Consider the following 18,205-nt stretch of genomic DNA (forward strand, 5'->3'; position numbering starts at 1 on the left):
GTGGTATCCAAGCCTGGCCATGTGGCTGATCACCACAGAGCCTGTCAGACATACACAGCCCCAAGTCCTGTTCCTGGCGTCTCTGGGCAGAGCCTGGGATCTAGTTTAAAGTTTCCCCACATACACACACCCCGCGGCTCTGCTGTGTGCGTTCATTTCCAGCTGGGGAAGCCAAGCCCTAAGGGATGTGCCCAGAGCTGGCCAGGGCCAGAGCCAGGACCCTGACCCACAATGCCAAAGTCAACCAGTCCTTCCCAGACCCATGCAGCTCTGCAGGGGACTTTCGGGGCCCCAGCAAGGAGTGTCTCTCCTGAGACCACCAACACCAGCCACTCAGGCGACTGGATCAGTGACAGCCACAGACTCAGAAACTACAGGAGGACCCCAGTTACAGACACAGCCTTGGATACCCCCCAAAATCACTAAGGAGGTTTTTGGTTTTTGTTTGTTTCTTGTTTTTAATCCCAGGGCGCAAGGGCTTGATTCAGTTGGTCTGGATGGTAGTTTTGGAACATCCCCTGGCTGATTGGAATGCCTGGCCAGAGCCACCGACCTTCTCTAGAGGAGAGGGCTGGGCTCCCCCATCATTTGCACACTGGATCCAGGGCGGGGCGCGTATTAGCAATCCTGATGCCAGCAGTTCAGAATCAGTTGGTCTGGGGTACAGCCTGGGCAGGGGGCGTATTAAAAACTCCCTGGGGAATTTTAACTTGCTGCTGAGGTTGAGACTTCCAGGGGTGAGATTCCTGTGCAAATTCAGCCCAGCCCTCTCAAAGGCCCCAGGGACTCTGTTTACCCCTCTGTAAAATGGGATCATCACACCCACTTTGGCATTGTGAGAAGTCAACTACATCATTCATGTGTCATTCACACCAGGACTGGACACATGTTCTGCTCCACCTAAAACACTCCAGCCTTTCGTCCAAGTCCCTGTCTCCCAAGCAATTGCTATTCACCATGAAAACGTCAGCTCCTTGAGACCAGGAAATGTGGGTTGTTTCGTTCCCTGCTGTAATCTTCAGCTTCTAGAACGGTGCCTGGCGTATAGTAGGTAATATAAATATTATTAAATATCTGTCGTCTGACTGAGATCTCACAACTCTGTGAAGTTATCATGCAGTGACAATTCCCTCCTTACACAAAATCATGAAGGGAAGCCCGGAGCGTGGGCAGGGGATGGGGGGCGAAGGTGGGGCTTTCTCCAAATCAAGCTGTGAAGCCAGGCTTGGGGCCAGGAGCCAGTGTCCTGTGGGTCTCTGGATGCCTGGGGCTGCGGGGACAGAGCTGGGTCTGTGTGAGCCTTAGCAAGCCAGCGGGGCCAAGGGAGGCCAGCAAAGACTGCAGGCTTCCCTCTCTGAACACCTGCACACCGACAGCTCTATCTACAGTCTCCTTGGAGCAGAACTGTGTCTCTCTCCTAATGAGCTTCTCCAGGGCAGGAAGAGGTACTAGGCTGACAGGACTCCAGGGGTTGGCCCTAAACTGACCGAGTCAGCCCAACAGTCTTAGAGGCTTCGGGGAAGAAGACGGGTGTTGGGGTTCAGGGGGACAGGCAGCAACGCTGGAAGGTGGAGCTCTGTGTAAGCACAGCCACACAGCAGAGGCTTTCCCTCCTCTGCCTTCAGCTTCAGCTTCTACGTGTGTCAGCTGGTCATATGCAGTAGCTGGGCCCCCTCCCAGGACTCAGCATGCGGTAGGGTTCAAGGGTGATGTATTTCCCTTCTCTAGCAGTCCCACAGAAGTGTGTAGCTTCTGGGATGTGAGAGCCCCCAGTCCTGGGGAATCATCTCCCCTCTCCAGGGGAGGACCCAGTACAACTTACCCTCTTTACATCCACACATTCAACATTAAGGTGTTAGTGAGGGACGGCAGCCTAAGCAGGAGAATCTGGCTGGCTCAAGGGTGAATAGATCCTCAAGTTGCAGAATGCCCAAGGCCAGAGCAGAGGGGCTTCAGAAAAGGCTGGGGAAGGGCTTCTTGTCATCACCCATTTCACCCCACAGGAGGGCTGGAACAACTCTGATCTTGACGCCAGCCCCACTGTCCCCAGCTCTGCCCAGCTGGCTCGCTTGGATTTGAACTGGAGACAGCAAAGGTGAGGTGGACCTCTGCCTCTAGAGAAGGCAGTTTCTGGAGAAGGGAAATATACCTTCTCCTTGCTTGGGCAAGATACATAAGCTCTAGTTCTCTGTTTCCCCATCTGTGAAATGGGCATGTCCTTAGGGCCCAGCTTCTAGGGTTGCCGTGAAACTTAAATTCACAAAATAGGGTAATGTATTTAAACCAATTAGGGCACAATTTGACCCATGTCTGAAAGACTCAGTCATCTTAACTGGTTTCCACCCCCTCATTCCAAGTAAACTCTCCTGCCTCACAGATCCCTGCTTCTCGCCCTCCCAGCTCTCTCCTTCATGGGAGGAGTTGATACTTCTATTTGGATTCTCCCCGAGCCCAGGGCTCTGCCCCAGCCGCCCTCTCCCAGTACCCTCCTAGCTCTCGGACCATCTCTGTGTCTCTCTCCTGCTCCCTACTTGTGCAGGACCTGGGACATCTCACCTCTGCCAGCTCTCTGTCTTCCTCTCTGCTTGGCAGAGCACTGCTGTGCCTGTCACACAGCTGCCCCCTCAGGGTCCCTGTCACTCTTCCATTTCTCCCTCTCAACCTCAGCTCCAAACACAAACGTCCTCTAAATCCCTTTCACTCCCAGATTTAGACAGATGGCCAGGCCTTCAAGTCTTCACCTCCAGGCTCCAAGCAGACCTGCCCCAAGTCCCTGGGCAAGCCCTCCACTAAATGTGCCCCACTCACACCCGTCTTAGCCATTTGGCCCCAGAGCATGAGGGACACGAATACAAATTCTCTAGGCAGCCTGCCTGGCTCCAAATAATGGTTCTACCACTGATGGGCAGTAAGATCCTAGGTGAGCTGTTAACGTCTTTGAGCCTCAGTTTCTTTACCTGTAAAATGTGGATAGTATTAGCACCTTTTTCAGAGGAAATTGTTGGAAGAATGAAATTAGCTTACATACATAAATGACCACAGAAGTGCTACAAGAGCATTTACTACTACTACTACTACTACTACTACTACTGCTACTACTACTACTACTACCTGGGGTCATAGTAATAATGTCATAGTCTCCCACTCTGGCCTGGGAGTAACCTAACAGGGAGGCTCGGATCTGATGTCCACTATGCCCACAGCACCCAGCAGCATGTCCGTGGCCTGGCTGGCTTGGAAGACACGGCTGCTAGATTAAACTGAATGTATTTTTGTGAGCTACCAGAGGTACCTCGGGGGGGTGGGGAGAGGGAAATGGCTTTGTTTTCCTGCACAAACCCCTCCCTCTCCTACCCTGTGAGGGCCTTCCAGACACTTGCACCGCCCAAGTGGCTGTTGGGTACATAGGTCGTCCTAGAGCTCGGTGGCAGAGGAGCCGCGTGACAGGCCTGGCCCCCTCCATTAACACCACTGTCAGTCACGTCACGGTCAGTCTGTTCCCGGCTGTGGAGAGGGTCCTGGATGCTGGAGAGAAACCCGTCTGGGGCTCAGCCTGCAAGGGGAGGGATGGGGGTGGGCTCTGGAGGTGTTCCCGTAACTTCACTTCCACTGGTGGCTGAACAGCGAGCCCTGTTGTCTGAGCCCAACTACCCCCCTCACTGTCACTGACAAGGCTGGGTTCTCAGGGTGCAGGGTTGTCAGGGGTCGGCTGAGCCCCCAACAGCCAGAGATGCCAATTCCTCCCACCCTGTGAGACTTGAACTGCTATGTTCTCCCATCCCCCAACCTCCAATTTGCCCCCCTTCCCTGTCACCTCTCGCTAATTCAACCATTCTTCCAGCAACCAGAACCACCCCCCACAGTACCTCCCAGCCTTCCCCAAGTCTCCTTCTCACCCTCCTGCTCCAACCAGACTGTCCTTCCACTCCACAGCCCCCGGAAGCCCCAGGACTGGCCAGACATGTAACAGGGCTTCATTTGGCTGCAATGTCTATTTTTGTCTCCAGTCTCATTTTGCACAATTATCTAGCTATCTAAAATGCAGATGTGTGCACATCTGAGCTCCCTGTGGTCAGCCTCGAGGCTCCCTAGAGATGGAAACGTGGCTATATTCCCTTGAAAGCCACACAGCTGCAGGCGAAGCATTGAGCACACATCGTAGGTACTCAGCGACCGCCCATGGAACAGACTGGCGGATCTGTCCCAGCTAAGAGGCAGGAAAAGGAGTCACCTCATCTCCTGGATCAGCAACCTAACAGGGCCGCCTGAGGGTTTCCTGGAGGGAGACAGGGATGTCTGAAGGCCATCCGCACTGTCCTTCCCACTCCTCCCCGCAACATGTACCCAGTCAGGAGACACTGTGAGCAGGGTCCCAGGGAGCCCTTGCCAACGGCATCAGCCAGGATCCCCTGCCAGGTCCGTTGTGACACCCCAGTGCTCCTGTCCGGATAGCCTGCAGAGGCCCCGTGTTCCATCCCATCTGGCAGCTCATCCACCGGCAACAGCAATCAACAGGAAAGCAGGCCAGGTTCTCGAAACTTCACACAGACCGATGCCATCCTACTGCGCTCCCACTCCCCGGCACTCAACACAACATGCAATTATCTGTTTCTTTGTGTGGTGATCGGATTAATGTCTGCCTCCCCCACAAGGATGTAAACTCCACAAGGTTGGGCGAAGGGTGAAGACGGCATGTTTGGTCTCCTGCTGAATTCCCAGCATCTAGCGTGGTGCCCAGCAGACGGTGGTAAATCAATAAATGTGGACAAAATGCGGGATTTAGTATTTTATGCACATCAGGGCTTTCTTGTAGGTTGAAGTTCATGGGAGCTTCTAAACAGCCCTTGAAGGTAGGTGGATACTTAAAACTCATTCTACAGATAAGGAAACTGAGGCTCAGGCAGGTCAAAGCTTGCCCAGGTTGACAGCGCTTTTTATTCACAGAGCCAGAGTTAGAAACCAGGTCCCTGGTACCTACACCCAACAACCTACACTCAAACAATGACAGTGAGAGACGACAGACGTGTGATCAGGATGGGCTGCCGCACATCAAGAAAGTTCCAAGAGTTCTCCATACTCCGCCCCTCATACCCCATTTATCTTGGGATCCTGACTCCCCAGAGTCCATCTGCTAGGAGCTGGGGCTGGCGTGGCCACCTCTGCCTGCATCAAGAGCCCCCATCCTGCCCCTCCACTGGAAATCACAAAGACACAGGCTGCAGAGCTCCAGGCGGGGACACCCAACACCCACCGGGGCTCCCTGGCTTCCTATCCCCCCTGGCTGGGGAGGTCCCCCACTAGCAGTGGGCTGCAGGACCAGGGGGACGGCGGCAGGGCAGCGGGGCGGGGTGGGGAACAGAGGCAGACACAGCCCAAGGAGGCAAGCGGCAGGAACAGCACAGCTCTGGGGGGCTCCGCCCCCACTGCCCAGACAGCCAGCACCTATACCCTACACCTTACCCCCTACCCCCTACCCCTGTGAGGGACAGTGTCTCATCTCACCGGTCGTAGTCCCCGTTGCAGAGTGCTCTCACAGGGATGGAGAAGGTTTGCCAAACGGGGTTTAAGGTGTTCTTCATGACCTCGGTCTTGTGGCAGATGGTGAACCTGGTGAAGAAGAGACGGAAGGTGTCAGGCCCCAACCGAGGGAGGCAGAATCCAGGTCAACAGAGGGGCCAACCGATTAACCTCTGCGGTTGCCTGACAGTGGAAGCTAGAGCTTCATGAGGCGATGAGCTCCCCGTCACTAGCAGCATCCAGACACTACCTGCAGCCATTTTCCCCTAAAGATTTTATTTTTTTATTTGAGACAGAGCAAGCGAGCGAGCGTGCACAAGCAGGGGGAGGAGCAGAGGGAGGGGGAGAAGCAGGCTCCCCAGTGAGCAGGGAGCCCAAAGCAGGGCTCCATCTAGGACCTTGGGATTGTGAGCTGAGCTGAAGGCAGATGCTTCACCAACCGAGCCCCCCAGGCAGGTGGCCATTTCTTGGTGACAGTTAAGAGAGATTCCCAGGGGGAGGTGGGGAGTGTCAGGAGATAATGCTGGCCATTTCTTGGTGACAGTTGAGAGAGATTCCCAGGGGGAGGTGGGGAGTGTCAGGAGATAATGCGTTCTGCCCCCCTACCCCCTCTCTGTGTGACCTTGAGTAAGCTGATCCTCCCTTATAAACTCAGGGAGTTGGCTACTGTCAGACGTTCCTCATCTGAGATCCGCGGAAGGATCTGTGGATGGGATTTAAGGGTTTGTGAAACCCTAAAATCGGGGTGACCTTGGGTGCATGACTTTCATATATTTGCTGCTCCCCTGCCTGGAGCGTTATCTCCTCAGATTCCCATGTCCATGGCTCACTTACTCACTTCCTTTCGGTCTTTACTCCAGTGTCACCCATTTGATAAAAGCACCCGCCTTGATATAAAATTTATTTAACCCCTGGTCCCCTGTCTCTGACATCCCTTTGTCCCCTTCCATGCTTTTTTTCCATTTTACCTGTTATCATTTGACATTTGACACAGTCTATGTGTCTCCTTATTTACTTGTACGGTTTGTCGGTGAAACGCAAGCTCTGTGAAGGCAAGGGTTTGTTTGGTCTTCCTGGATCACTGATTTATCTCTGGTGCCCAGACCAGCGCCTGACACTAAGTAAGCGTTCGCTAAATATTTTTTAGGAACCAACTAATGAATAGATGTATGTTCCACAGCTTTCCCTGGCGTTAAAGGCCGTGAAAGTGAGGCCCCTGGCTTAGACAATCTCTTAGACACTTTCGGCTCTCCCAGTCTGAATCCAGGAGCCTGCTTTGCAAACTGAAAGTGTCGGACTGGCTTACCCCGCCGGGCTCCAGTCCAGCGTCCCTGCCCACTCCCCGTGCGTGCCTGCTGGCCGCATCGTAGCAGCCTGCCCTTGCCAACACAGAGGGGCAGCCAGGAGCCAGAGAGGGGGCCGGGGGCACAAGCTGTCCCCCTGTGATTTCCCAGCCTCCCCACCCCCACCCCAGCCACCTACCAGCCTAGAAAGGTCACGCAGGAAAGCGCCTGGGCCCCGCCCGTGCCCACACAGCCTCTGCCATTTCTTCTCTGGCAATTTTCAAGTCAAAATGTCATTCCTGTCACCGCGGCTCAGCGTTTCTCTTCTCTGCTCCTTCTCGCCCGCCCACTGGAGTGTGGAGATACATGTGGGAGACCTCCCCACACACCCTGGAGCTGGTGACTAGGATGGGAATGAGGACGGGGACAGGAGGGGGCCATGGCTGCCCAAGCTGGGGCAGGCAGGTAAGGCAGGAAGACAAAAGGGTTGGGGAGGAGGGCGTGAGAGGTAGAATCAGGAGCCACCCCTGGGCTGTGAAGGGAGGGAAGGTCGCCTGCGCAGAAGCCTGGGGCTGGGCTCCAGAGACTTACTACCTGGAACAGTCACGCCCACCTTCTGTGGACCCTCCCAGCCCCTCCATCTCTTTGGACCCACCGACTTCTCCGTCTCTTCTCCCTTGCCAACCAGTATCCTGACCAGGTCTTCTGCACTATTAGCCTGATTGCCTCCCTCGGGCTTCTGATCTGAAGCTGCTTTTTTTAAGGTCCTCCAAGCCCCTCACCACCAAATCCACAGACCCCTGGACTCCCTGCTGCAGCTGCCCTGGGGCCAGGCCCTGGCATGGAAATGGTCCTGCAGACATCTCTGGCTCAACTCAATTCACCCCGATATCCGCTCAGGCCGTGATGTGGGAGACCATGAACCCGAGGATCTAACAGGTGAAGCTCCAGTCCTAGGACCCCTGCTACCAGCTGTGCCTCCCTGAGCAAGAGACTTTCTCTGAGCTTCCCCTTCACTGTAAAATGATTGGGGGGGTGGATCCAGTAGCTAATACTGCCACGCCCTGTTCTAATGACACATATGAACTCACTTGGTCCTCACAGCAACCCTGTGAGGAAGGTGGTAGGCTTATCCCCACTGTACATAACAAGAAACCAAGCTGGGGAGGTGCACTGTCCGATATGGTAGCCACTAGCCACATGGGGCTATTTACCTTTAAATTAAATTAAAGTTTAATTTAATTAAAAATTAAAGTCCTCAGTCACCCTTTGCACATACCCAACAGCTACGGTAGCTAATGGCGACTGTATTGGATGGTGAGAGACAGAACACTCCCATCATTCCAGAAAGTTCCATTGGGTTAAGAGACTTGCCTAAAGGTACACAGCGGGCAGCCTGGCAGACTGGCAGAGCTGGAGGGGTGACCGGGACTGAAGAAGACAAAGTAGGTACAGCACCAGCAGCTCCATGGGTGCTCCGTGGGCGCTTCCTCCCCTTACCCCCAGGACATTCCACTCCCTGGGTTCCTTCACTGACCTTCCTTCTGACCTCTTCCTAACTGGTAATGTCACCCGAACCTTCTACTGGTCTCTCCTCAAACCTTGGGTAACCACCCTGCTTCCACCAGGTCAGCCTCTGACCTGTGCCCACAGACAGCCCCACCCTCTGGGGGGCTCTGGGTGGGTTTCTCCTGCTGCCCTTGGAGAGATCCAGCCCGTGCCTCAAGGGAAACTCACCCCCAAATAAACTCCCATCGCCTCCCCCATTGGACCAGCTCCTTTGCCATTTTTAACACTCTGGGTTTCCCACAGCTCCACTGCCAGGAAGGGGCTCTGACTTCAGTGACCACCCCAGTACTGCCCAATGAGGTCTGCTCACTGTCCTTTTGCCCCGCCCTCCCCTCCCCACTTCCTCCCTGCATTCCCCCCAGCAAGGCTCGCCTGCGGTGCAGCACCTCCCACCTGTTCACGGTGTCAGTCACGAGTCTTTCCCTCTTCCCTACCCCCTCCCCACCCATCCTACACAGGCTCTGCTAGAACAATCACTGGCAAACACTTTGCAACACACCCCTCCGCTGCTCCTAAACCCCAATCCCTCTCTCCTGGCCCCGCTGGCCTTCACCTCTGAAACAAACCCGGCCCGACCAGGCACTGGCTCTCTGGAGGGGACCTGTGTGGACATTTCCGTGGGCGCCCGGAACATCGCTGGGCCCTTTCCCTCCCTCCCTCAAGTCAAGTCAAAGTCAACAAGAATTATTTAAAGAAATCCTGCTGGGAGTCCTTTGGTGAGACAAAGACTCCTTTTGTTATGCAAATGATCACACCTAATTTCCCTTGTTTTGTTCGTTCAGGTTTTAAAATCAGTTTTCTCTTGAACTGAAACACACCTCCTCCTACTCCTCCCTGCCCCCCAACACACACACACACACACACACAGTTCCAGAATCCAGGGGAACTGGGCGGAGGCCTTTTTGCCCTCTGCTCCGGGCACACCTGCTTTGCGCTCTGCTTTTCTCTTGCCTTTCTCTTCTCCTTCCCCATGGATCCATTTTCTCCCTCTCCTTCTCCAGCAGTGTCTTTCTAATTAACCTCCCTGACCCCATGGCTTCCTGGTTCGGCAGCATCCCAGCTCAAAGTGGCCACAGCCTCCCAAAGCCATGTTGCTTCAAGAGACGGTGGAGACTGCCTCATCCAACTGGCTTATTTTCCTGATGAGAAAACAGGCCCAGAGAGGGGGCATAACTTGCCCCAGGTCACACAGCGAGCTGGTGGGGTGGACAGAGGTCCCCAGACCCTCAACCTGGAATCTGAGCATCCGTGTGCACAGCTGACCTACATTTGCCGCCGCGCTGTGTGTGTTTCCGTCATACTGTGGGTGGCTTCCAGATTAGGGAGAGGAGAGGAGGAAATGGGGGATTTAAAGACGCGTGCAGTTTTGAATGAAGCCTTTGGCAAGGTGTGGGGCTGGGCAGGTAACAGGGTCCTGATTTGCCATGCTGGGCGTGTGGTAGTTGGGTGGGGGGGTGCGTGGGTTAGTGTGGGTGTTCCGAGGGCTGCGGGCAGAGGAGGGGTGGGCTGGAGATATGCGCTGACTTATGTGTAAGAAGGAAGGGGCTATCGGAGGGATCCTTCCTTCCCACCCTAGCCCAGCTTTCGCTCACTCCCCTCTACCTCCAACAACCATGGCTGAGGCCCTCAGAATGGCACCCTGGCTTCGGGGTTGCCCTTACCTCCCACTGGTCCCAACCACGTGTCAGGGTACCACTGGGAGCCCCTGACTTCCATGCTGAGTAGGAGGCCCAGGTACCACTGGAAAGAAGCAAGTCCAAGCCCCCCTGCTTGGCAGGTCGCCACACCCCTCCCTGCCCGATGCTGGAAAGGGGGTGAAGTGTGGTCAGGGAACTCACGTTCCATCCTCATTGCTTCTGTAGAACACCAAGAAGGGGTCGGACTTCCCAAAGAAATCTTTCTTGTCCAGCTTGTTGGCACAGAACTGCATTGTGGCTACATCCTGGTAGGAAGGAGGCAGAACAAGGGTGTGAGGCAGGAGAAGGCTGGAGGGTGCCCCAATCCCCGTGGAAACACAGTCCCGAGGCCCTGGAAAACAGAAGGATTTCGAGCCCCAAGCTGGTTAAAGGATAGCATGTTTTGTTTGCCCTGCACCAATGAAGGGCCAGGCCCTGGGCTAATACTTGGGGGATCCCATTCCATCTTCAAACAACCCCACTGGGCAGGTCTGATGGAGCAGTGCAGGGTAGGGGGCAGAGGCTGGGGGTGAAGCAGGTGGATTCTGGAACCCACTGCCCCAGTTTGAATTCTGGTTCTAAACTTTCTAGCTGTGCAACCTTAGACAAGGGAGGCAACCCCTCAGTGCCTCAGTTTCCCCTCTGTACCACAAGGCTGATCACAGCACCCACCTCAAAGGGCTGTTGCAAGGACTAGAGGCAAAGCCCTTGGCAGAGTGAAGTCACATCAGTGTTGATGTGCCTCAACTCTGTTTTTTCACACAATGGCTCAGAGAGCTGAATCAGCTCACCCAAGGCTCCTCTGAGCTGGGTCTGCCAACCTCAGAGCCCTCACTCTGTCCACACTGCCTCATCCCCTCACACACCGGGTGGCTCCCAGCAGACGGTCAAGATGAAACATCATTGGGGCTCCTGGGTGGCGCAGTCGGTTAAGCACCGGACACTTGGTTTCACCTCAGGTCATGATCTCAGGGTCAGGGGATGGAGCCTCTGTGCTGAGCTGGGGGTCTGCTTGGGATTCTTCCTCTCCCTCTCCCTCTCCCTCTGTTCCTCCCCTTGCTCACATGCTCTCTTTCTCTCAAATAAATACATCTTAAAAAAAAAAAATGAGACATCACTTTCATGCCCACTAACCCATGAGAAACCCACCCACCTCTCCAAGGTAAGAGGCCTCAGGCTCAAAGAATGGAGTGACTCCCCCAAGTTCGAGAAGCAGAGCCCTGGTATCTGACTGCCCTGACTCAGCCCAAGAGCACAAAGAAGTTACCCAGGCCCCGGAGAGGACTGCTGGACCCCTCCGTGGCCCCCCATCCCTCAGTTTGCTGCGGCTGACAGGGCCCTGGGCAGAAGTGCCCCCACATCCTCCTCTCCAGCCATCACCATATGGCCTCTTCAACCTGAAAGGTCTGCATCCGGACAAATCAGCTGCCAGGTGGCCAGGGCTGGGAGCTTTGTCGTCAGGTCCCTGGGGCCCAGCTTGCCCTTCAGAGCCAGGGCCTGTCGGGAAGTCACCTAGCTCTCACACTGCCCCCTTCCTCTCACTGGGGGGCCAGTCTCATGAGATCAGTGTCCTACAGCCCTGTGAGAACCAAAATGGTGGCAGAGATGAAAAGGTAACTTTCCCCAAGTTTGAAGGACATGGCCAAAGGTTTGGGGGTGGGTATGATAGTATAATGGTTAAGGATATGATTGCTGGGAGGGAAAAAAAAAAAAAAAAGAATATGGCTGCTGGGGCCAGGCTGCCTGCTCCAGCTCCGTCCCTTTCTAGCTGTGTGACCTAGAGCAAGTTGTTCACCCTCTCTGGCCTCAGTGTTCTCATCTGTAGAACTGGGTACTGGCAGCCTACCTCATAGGCTTGGTGTGAGGTTGAAATGAGTCAATATGATGATAGTGCTGGAAACAGGGTATGGTGCACACCAGGGGCCTTGAACATGCAAGCTATCATGGTTATTTGTACCCTTGCCCCTCCCTGTACCCATGACAGGAGTGGACTGTGTCCCTGCCCCAGCCCCACCCCCTCACACACCTTCCCTCAGGACACCTGACAATAGCAAACACAAAGCAGCCCTCCCTTTTCTCATTCATTCATTCAACATACATTTATTAGATACCGTAGGCATGGCCAAGTCACTGAGCTCCTTATACCTTTAGCCCTTGAAGTAATCCTTTGTTGCTTTTTTTATCAATGAGGAACCAGGGGGTGGAAGCAGCTACCCTGGCCAAGATCACCAGTGGGCAACTGGTAGACCGGCAATTCCACGCGTACGAATGGATTTCCAAGCCATGTCTCTTCTGGCACCCCACTCTGCTCCCTGAGAGAGAGAGCGCTGTCCAGTTCATGGGGTCTGCTGCTCTGGTTTCTTCCGACTCTGGGGTGGGTATGGACAGGGAGGGGCTGGCCTCTGGTTAACCTGGGCCGCAAGTGCCCCCTCAAGGGAGATGCTGAGGAGGGGCCGTGCTGAGGCACACAGAGGGGCCCAGGTAATGATGGCTTTCCTCCTGTCCCTCTTCACGGCCCACCCGAGAGGAAGCAGGAGTTGGACTGGGGGCTTGCAAGGCCTAGGAGACCCAGGAATCTTAAGCCTCCAGAGAAATCTAGGACTTCAGACCTGGAATAAAAGACCGACTTCTTTATTGAGCACTTACTACATGCAAGTCACTGTATGAGGCCTCCTCTTTATGCACATTATTTCACTGAATCTGCACAACAGCCATATGAAGTAACTCTGCTACTCTCTCCATTTTACAGATAAGGAAACTGAGGGTTTTAAATCCTGTCCTGTGTCCAAGGTCACACAGAGGGTCACCGAGGCGGGGCTTTCCCCCTCAGCCTTGCTGAAAGGTCTCTAACCTTCTAAACCTGCCCCCTGCAGTCACTGCATCTCCACAGCAGAAAGTTCCAATCCTATCCTGTGTTGGAGGGAGGGAGCATTTTAAATGCCTCCTTGAGGAGCTCTATTCTGTGACCTAGAAAAGAAGGAGGCCTAGGACAAGGTGGGCTCCCAATGCTGGCTATAGAATTGGTGAGGCCAGTGGCAAACGGAAAATGGGACAGCAGGCCTTTAAACCAAGCATAGGCGGCATAGGACCTACGGGACTGCACTGCTCATGGGCTCACGAAGCCGGCTCTTCCTCCTCCCCATGGGGGAAGGGGGCCATGGCACCAGAAAACACTGACCTTCAGAGTCTGCTGAGGACAGCAGGGGGTACAGCCCAGCAAGGCGCGCTGAGTTCTGGGCTCTCTGCCTCAGTTTCCTTATCTGTAAAGTAACCTGCTGGATGGGGCGGGGGGCGATGCTGTCTTTTAATGCCAGGTGATTTAGGCTTCGGTGTTGATGCCCCAGGGAGCATATGGGGATGGGGGTGGTAGTGGAGAAGGCTGGCACTCAAGAGTCCAAAGCCTCTGCAGCCTCCCCAGCATATGCCTTGTCTGGAACTCCAGGTGTGACCCCTCGCATCTGGAGGTCAACTGAATGAACACAGGCAAGCCACACGCAGCAACCTGCAGTGACTGACTCGAAAATTATTACATATATTGAAACAGCCAAAAGCAATGCCATAAAATCCAGGGGCCAAAGCCCTTATGGGTGCTTCCTAGGAGAAGCCCTCAAAGCCCTGAAAGGTTAGGAAGGGAAGGAGGAACAGTTGATGTAGAACATTACAGCTCATCACTCCCAGGACCACTCAGTGCTCCCCTCGGAGGTCCACTGTTCCCCACACCACACCTGAAACAAAACAGTACGCAGGAGCCCAGGCCATCTGCTTGGAGCCACACTTCTGCCACCTATCCGCTGAGCAGCCTGTGGCAAGCGATGTCACCTAAGCCTGAGTGGTCACCTCTGGAAAAATGGAGTAGGAATGCCCCCTGTGACCCCGTCAGGGGGAGTAAAGCAAAGGGCCAATGTCAAACACCAGTCCACAGTGTGGAGCATGGAGCTGCTGTCAGAATGGGAATCAATGCCAATGTTCATAGCAGCAATGTCCACAATAGCTAACCTGTGGAAAGAGCTCAGATGTCTATCAACAGATGAACAGATAAAGAAAATGTGGTACATATATACAATGGAATACTATGCAGCCATCAAAAGAAATGAAGTCTTTGCCATTTGCGACGACATGGATGGAACTAGAGGGTTTTATGCTGAACGAAATAAGACAATCAGAGAAAGACAGTTATCGTATGCTCTCACTGATATGAGGAATTTCAGAAACAAGACAGAGGATCATAAGGTAAGGGAAGGAAAAATGAACCAAGACGAAACCAGAGAGGTAGTCAAACCATGAGAGACTCTTAATCTTAGGAAACAACAGGGTTGCTGGAGTGGAGAGAGGTGGGAGGGATGGAGTGGCTGGGAATGGACATTGGGGAGGTATGTGCTATGGTGAGTGCTGTGAAGTGTGTAAGACTGATGAATCACAGACCTGTACCCCTGAAACAAATAATATACTAAATGTTATTTAAAAAAAAAAAAAAAGAATGGGAGTCGATGCTTGTGGACCGCCCATCTACTCCTGGGCTGAACCCTATGCAACCACAATGATTCACTGGTGTCTACCTACAAAAATGGCAGTAGAATATGGCTCTGCCTGCTCTGTGCCCAGCATATCCTTTCATGGCTATTGGCTCCTTTAGTCCTCTCACCAATCCCATGAGGCAGAAACTATTATTAGTCCCATTTCAAAGATGAGGAAACTGAGGCCCAGAGAGGTTAACACCCTTACCTGAAGCCACACAGCAATCTGGAGGAGAAGCTGGGATCAGAACCAGACGGTCTAGCTCCAAAGCTTAATAATTGAGATTTCACACAATGACCCCGCATCATCCTGATAAGTTTAATTATGTTCTGTAGCCTCAGTTTGAGGAGTCAGAGAAGTGTGAAATCCATTTTAGAAAAGGCCTCCTCCGTGCAAACTAGTTAAAATTACAGGGGAAGGGAAAAAAAAAAAAAAAAAAAGCCTGGCTCTGAAATTCAGCTAACTGGAAAAATCCTCTGGGGAGCCACACCTCATTCCCACCGGTGGCAAATCCGTGAGGTGTTGCTGGCCGCTTTTTCTGCTGCTCAGCCTGATCCGCCCTCCCTAACGCGGTCTAGACCTGGAAGTGTTCACCCAAAGCCTCTTGTGATCGTCGGTACTGTGGTGCCATTGCCATATCCACAGGGATAAAACAGACCTGCCTGTAAGACTTCTGGGGTATGACCAAGGCAGGCTTCTTCCCATTTGGGTGCACATACCCCCATGGGGAGTCCTTGAGACAAGGCCCTGTAGCCATCTGGGGACTCTGCTTTTTTTCTTTTTCATTTTATTTTATTTAAATTCAATTAATGAACATAGAGTGTATTATCAATTTCAGAGGTAGAATTCGGCGACTCCTCAGTTGCTTAGAACACGCAGTCCATCACCATGCAGCCTCCTTAATGCCTGTCCTCCAGCGCCCTCCCCAGGGACTGCGCTTTTGAAGGTGGCTCTGAGTTAGGTCAATAGTCATATCATATGGACAAGGCTTTGACCGCTGCTTTGACCGCTCCCCTTAAAGGCAGGTTGGTAAATGGACCCCAGGAAGAGTATGGGGAGTGGCGATAGATGGACTGGGCCCCCAGGATTTGGAAGCAGCCAATCCAGGCTGAGGTCAGAGGTCCCGCTGTTGGAAGCTTCAGCTGGAGGGTGGGGCTCTCCGAGCACGTGAAATGCTCTTCCCAAACCAGAACCATCTCTGAAATCCACTGTGAAGATAAACAACTCCTGCAATATATAATTTCCTGCAATTTCTGCCTTTTCGCCCTGTCGTTTTAAAAAACATATTAAGTTCTTCTAAAACAGCAGGATTGCCTCAATTTGCATCTTTCCGCATGTTAATCAGGCTGCTGGCGAGATTACAGCAAACAGCCATTCACTTCCGGATGGCCAGGCCTACTGTAGCTTGTTAGCTGTCCCTGACCCAGAGAGGGCCCCTGCAGGTTAGAGTTCAGACCCAGAGGGCAGCTGGTGGGCTGAAGGCCAGGAGAGGGTAGCAACATGGGGGTTGGGGGGGAGTAGTGGAAGCTGGGCCTTGCTGGCATGCTCCAGGATCAGAACAATAGTAAGGGAGGTACAAAAATTTAAAAGGCCCCCAAAAGCTCAGTCATCAAAATCAAGATTTTTTTTTCTTTTTTTTTTTAATTTTATTTATTTATTTGACAGACAGAGATCACAAGTAGGCAGAGAGGCAGGCAGAGAGAGAGGAGGAAGCAGGCACCCCACTGAGCAGAGAGCCCAGAACCCTGGGATCATGACCTGAGCTGAAGGCAGGAGATTTAACCCACTGAGCCACCCAGGCACCCCCAAAATCAAGATTTTAATGTGAATCTTGAAAAATCAAAATCAATGCAAAAACCCGTGACAAATAAAACATCCCCAATTCAAATAAAAGCCAATTTTGCAAATGAAGAAACAGGGGCACAAAGAAGTCAAGTAGCTTGCCCGGAGTCACACAGCTAGTAAGCAACGGCATTTGGTCTGGATCCAGAGCCCAAGTTCTTAACCACCCTGCCCTCCTGCTACACCCTAAAAAGAACTTTTCGATAGATGGTGGAAACACGGTGACATTTACTGGCTTCTTTTCAAAGTTTGCCAAGAAAAAAAGATATCGATTAAAATGAAAAAGAATCGTCAGCTCCAACTCTGAAATTCAGCACGTCAGCAGGAGGGAACACAACCCAGAGCCAAGAGTGATTCTGTGAGCTGCAACCTCTGGGAGGGCTCCCGCATTCACAGAAGGGCCCAGAGCCCCAGTCTGTCAGGATAAGACTGCAGAAGCACGGGGCTTGGGGTACAGGCATTTGGGGATATCCACGAAGACCCCGTAGCCTACAGCTGATTCGAATGCAGATGGTGGGTGTAGGAGTTGATCTAGGAGATCAGGCCTGTAGCTACGCATTGTCTATAATAACCACGTGGGGGTCAAGCTGGGCTTTCTCTGCCGTCTTCATGACTGACTTCTCAAACAACCTCATCAGCTGTACATCTGTTGATTTGGTCATTCAGACGCTGAAAACCCCAGACTGACCGTTTTCCCTCCCACACTTGGAGCCTATGTGTCTGGGATACCAACCAAAATCCATCAGCTAAAGTTCAAAAGAAAAATGGAACGATTTGGCTAGGAGGATGTTCACGGCAGTGTAAATGAAACTGTTTCCTCTAAGAGAACAGATTTAATAAATTATGGCCATCCATATGATAGAGGAAGAATTATATAGCTATTAAATAAAGGTCTTCAAGGAATATCTAATGACATGGGAAAATAAATCTGGATACCATATTCTACTAATTAGAAGGAAAAAAGCTATGTACATAAATGCCTAAAAGAAAGGAGGAAATGCAGCAAATATACCGAAATGTCAACAATGATTATCTCTTTGTATTTTCTATCATATCCACTGTGACCATGTTATTTTTTAGCATCAGGAAAAAATGTTTTGTTTTGTTCTCTCTCTCTCTCTTTTTTTTTAAACCAGAGGGATGATTCTGAAGACCAAAAAAAAAAAAAAAAAAAAATACAAACTAACTTGTAAAGGGTGGTATGTGACTGCTGATTATGGATTACACAGGACATTTCAATCTCTGCTAGCCACAACATACATCTCTCCCAAATATCAACCTGCATACTTCCTAGTCTCAGAAAAGCTTCACCAGTTCGCCCCGCTTTAACCTGCCTCTTTCTCCTTATCTTTCTCCCTTTCTCCCAGGACTCTTCCCTCGGCTGCATGGAGACACTAGGCTCTCCCTGATGTCTGTCCTGAGAACAGCGAGAGTCCTGACTTTATCAAGACTCAAAACTGCTAAGCAGGCCCACTACAAGATCCTGCACTACCTGGCCCCCATTCCCACCTACTCTCTCCCCTCTCTGGTGTCACTCATCACTACCTCCCTGCCCCAGGGCCTTTGCACAAGCTGTTCTCTTTGCCTGGACCCATCTTCTTCTAGGTAGCCGCAAGGGCTTATTCCTTCACCTGTATGTATTTGGCCCTATTATGTGGTATTATCCATGGATTTTCCTTCAGGACAGTAAAGAGTGCTATAAAATACTTGCTATTAAAAAAAAAAAAAAAAAAAAAAAGCAATGGGTCTGATGAAGTTAAGGACCCCTGCTGTACTGTGATTGCTGGTTGGCATTTCTGTCTC

At 52.4% G+C, this 18,205-nt stretch overlaps 1 protein-coding gene across 4 annotated transcripts in view; it reads right to left on the reverse strand.

Annotated features, from left to right (window-relative positions):
* The window catches only part of CPNE5 (copine 5), an 88,792-nt gene that overhangs the window by 23,670 nt on the left and 46,917 nt on the right, over window positions 1–18,205 (reverse strand). For 3 of the 4 annotated variants that reach the window (XM_082732108.1, XM_082732110.1, XM_082732109.1), the window contains 2 exons: window positions 10,208–10,311; window positions 5,503–5,607 (listed from right to left, as the gene is read on the reverse strand). In XM_082732108.1, coding sequence (XP_082588234.1) covers window positions 5,503–5,607; window positions 10,208–10,311 — 209 coding nt within the window. Of the gene's footprint in view, window positions 1–5,502; window positions 5,608–6,999; window positions 7,076–10,207; window positions 10,312–18,205 lie in introns of those variants that run through there. The other variant, XM_082732111.1, reaches the window with a different exon arrangement.

The sequence above is a fragment of the Mustela nivalis genome, assembly GCF_964662115.1.
Source record: "Mustela nivalis genome assembly, chromosome: 5".
NCBI lineage: Eukaryota > Metazoa > Chordata > Mammalia > Carnivora > Mustelidae > Mustela > Mustela nivalis.